The sequence below is a fragment of the Papaver somniferum genome, unplaced genomic scaffold (genome assembly GCF_003573695.1).
Source record: "Papaver somniferum cultivar HN1 unplaced genomic scaffold, ASM357369v1 unplaced-scaffold_87, whole genome shotgun sequence".
Classification (NCBI taxonomy): Eukaryota; Viridiplantae; Streptophyta; class Magnoliopsida; order Ranunculales; family Papaveraceae; genus Papaver; species Papaver somniferum.
Genome location: NW_020651748.1, coordinates 254657 through 257075, shown reverse-complemented (window position 1 = coordinate 257075; position 2419 = coordinate 254657). Strand labels below are relative to the sequence as shown.

Sequence of the window (2419 nt, the reverse complement as noted above, 5' to 3'; positions counted from 1 at the left end):
ATTCTGTCACCTCCAACGTAAAATTTGATTTTGGCATAACTAACATATTGACCAGACGCCAGCTGATACATGCCAAGCATATCCTTCAAATTTCTTAAGCTATGTAAATTTCCTTTACAAAAAACAAGGATATCATCCGCGAAAAGGAGGTGAGTTGGTGCAACGCCCTTCTTACTCACCATATGATGCATACGTCTATCCTTAAATAATTTCGAGAGATTGCGGCTTAAAACATCTTCAATAATCACAAAAATCAATGGTGATAAGGGATCACCTTGGCGCAAACCTCTACTAATACTGAAATATCCTTCAGGACATCCATTAATCATAATAGAGATCCTGGCCGAATGAAGAATATTGAGAAGCCACTTACACTAGTTTTCAGAAAAACCATATCTACGAAACACTTCAACCACAAATTCCCAACTGACTGTATCAAAAGCTTGGGCAATGTCAAGTTTGAGGCCAACATTCCCAAACTTCTTTTTTTCACTAATCTCATTGATCAGTTCAGACGCCAATGCAATATTTTTATGAATGTTTCTACCTTTCATGAAAGCAACTTGTTCTTCAGAAATCATCTTATTAAGCACCGTACCCTGCCTAGAAGCCATAATCTTTGTGATGATTTTGAAGAAAAAATTGCTTAGACCAATTGGCCTATAATCCTTGATAGCATCAGACTTGTTATTCTTTGGGATGAGAACAATAAAACTCGAGTTAATTCCATTTGGAATTTTCCGCATCGCCCGACAGTTTGCAATTGCATTAAAAAGATCTCTATAAATAATGTCCCAACAAACTCTATAGAAAGAACCTGTAAATCCATCAGGGCCAGGAGCTGAATCCGCACTTAATTCAAAAATAGCTTCTTTAACTTCCGCCAAAGATGGAATTGCATCCATAAAAGTACACTAAGCAGCCGTAATGCTTTCATGTTCATAATCGAACTACTTTGGATCAATGTTGACATCTCCATCATTAAACTTTGCTTGGTAATGATTAACAATGTAGTCCTTAATTTCATCCTGGTAAATCAAAGTAGAGTTAGTAGAAACCTTCAATTCTGGTAAAGTATTATGACTCCTCCTCATGCGGATGCTGTTGTGAAAAAATGAGTGTTTTGATCACCATCCTCCAACCAGTGTTCTCTAGATTTCTGCTTGAGCATTAAGGCCAGCTCCATACGAACATCCTCAGTAGATTTCTTAGCATCCGCAACCTTAAGAAATTGAATTTCACATCTCGGATTCTGATCAAGAAGATCATTCTCCAGTTCCAACTTGAGTTCAGCTTGTTTCAACCTGAACTTAACATCACCATATACAGTTCTGTTCCATATTTTCAAAGCATCTCGTAACCTCTTCAATTTGGAAGTGAAAAAAAATGGTGGATCACCATCTTGCCGCAACCTCTAGTTGTCCTCCACAAAACTCAAAAAAGTAGGTTGTGAAAGCCACATCTTTTGAGTTCTGAAAGGAACTCTTTTCGGTCTTAAATTTTCAAAAGCATAGCCAAATAAAGGTGAATGATCTGAACATACCCTTGGCAAAGCCTTGCATCTCCAATTATCATATTTTTCACACCAAGCATCATTTACAATCGCTCTATCATGTTTAGAGACAATTCTATGAGCTCCACTACGACAGTTAGTCCAAGTATATTTCTTTCCAAGTGCATCAGCTTCTATCAATCCATTATCAGAAATCCAACTTCGAAACTCATTCATATAAAATTCTTTGAACGGCTTGCCACCTTTCTTTTCCTCCAATCTCAACACACAATTAAAATCCCCCAAAACCAATCAAGGAATGGATATAAAACCCAAACCTAGCTGACGCCAAAGTCTTTGCCGTGACACTGGGTTATAAGAAGCATGAACTTCCGTGATTAAATTCCTATAAAAATCAATAGTAATGGATTGTTTTGATGAAGATAAGACATTTGGTCTAGCCAAAGTATTTCTCCATAAAATCCAAAGATTGCCTTTCTCTCCACCAGTTTCATTAGTAACAACATCTTCACAAAAATCTATTATTCATCTTCTTGAAAAACCGCATAGTGCAGAAAATTTGAGGTTCTGCAATACAAATTATGTCAGGATTATGCAAGTGATATAGCTCTTCCAACTTGGCCCTTGCACCATCTTTACCCAATCCTTGAGCATTCCAATAGAAGACCTGCATTAAGGAACAACAGAATCAGAATGACTTGTCGAATCCTTTTCATCACATTTCCTCGTTTTACTTCGACCTCTTTTACCAACCATAGCTAATCCTTGAGCATCCCCATCAGATTGCATTGTTGCAGTAGTATTCTTTTTAGATACTTTAACAACTTTGTCTCCTTTTTTAGTCAACACATCCAACTTCTTCTTGGAGGCTTTCTCCTTTTTCAATCTTTCCGCATCATCCTTTGA

General features: G+C 37.1%; 1 protein-coding gene across 1 annotated transcript; it reads right to left on the bottom strand.

The window, feature by feature from the left end:
* Positions 1–1090: 1090 nt before the first annotated feature.
* Positions 1091–1729, bottom strand: LOC113346029. Its single transcript, XM_026589641.1, has 2 exons — positions 1544–1729; positions 1091–1414 (listed from the first exon to the last, which is right to left on the bottom strand). Exons 1-2 carry the CDS (start codon positions 1727–1729, stop codon positions 1091–1093), a joined length of 510 nt encoding a protein of 169 aa, XP_026445426.1.
* Positions 1730–2419: the final 690 nt, after the last annotated feature.

What these genes read in the sequence shown, in the direction of transcription:
- LOC113346029 (XM_026589641.1), bottom strand. Translation starts at nt 1,729, where the DNA reads ATGAATGAGTTTCGAAGTTGGATTTCTGATAATGGATTGATAGAAGCT. An exon ending in GATGCAAGGCTTTGCCAAGG is followed by an intron (nt 1,415 to 1,543) that starts GTATGTTCAGAT and finishes GAGGACAACTAG; the next exon opens with AGGTTGCGGCAAGATGGTGA.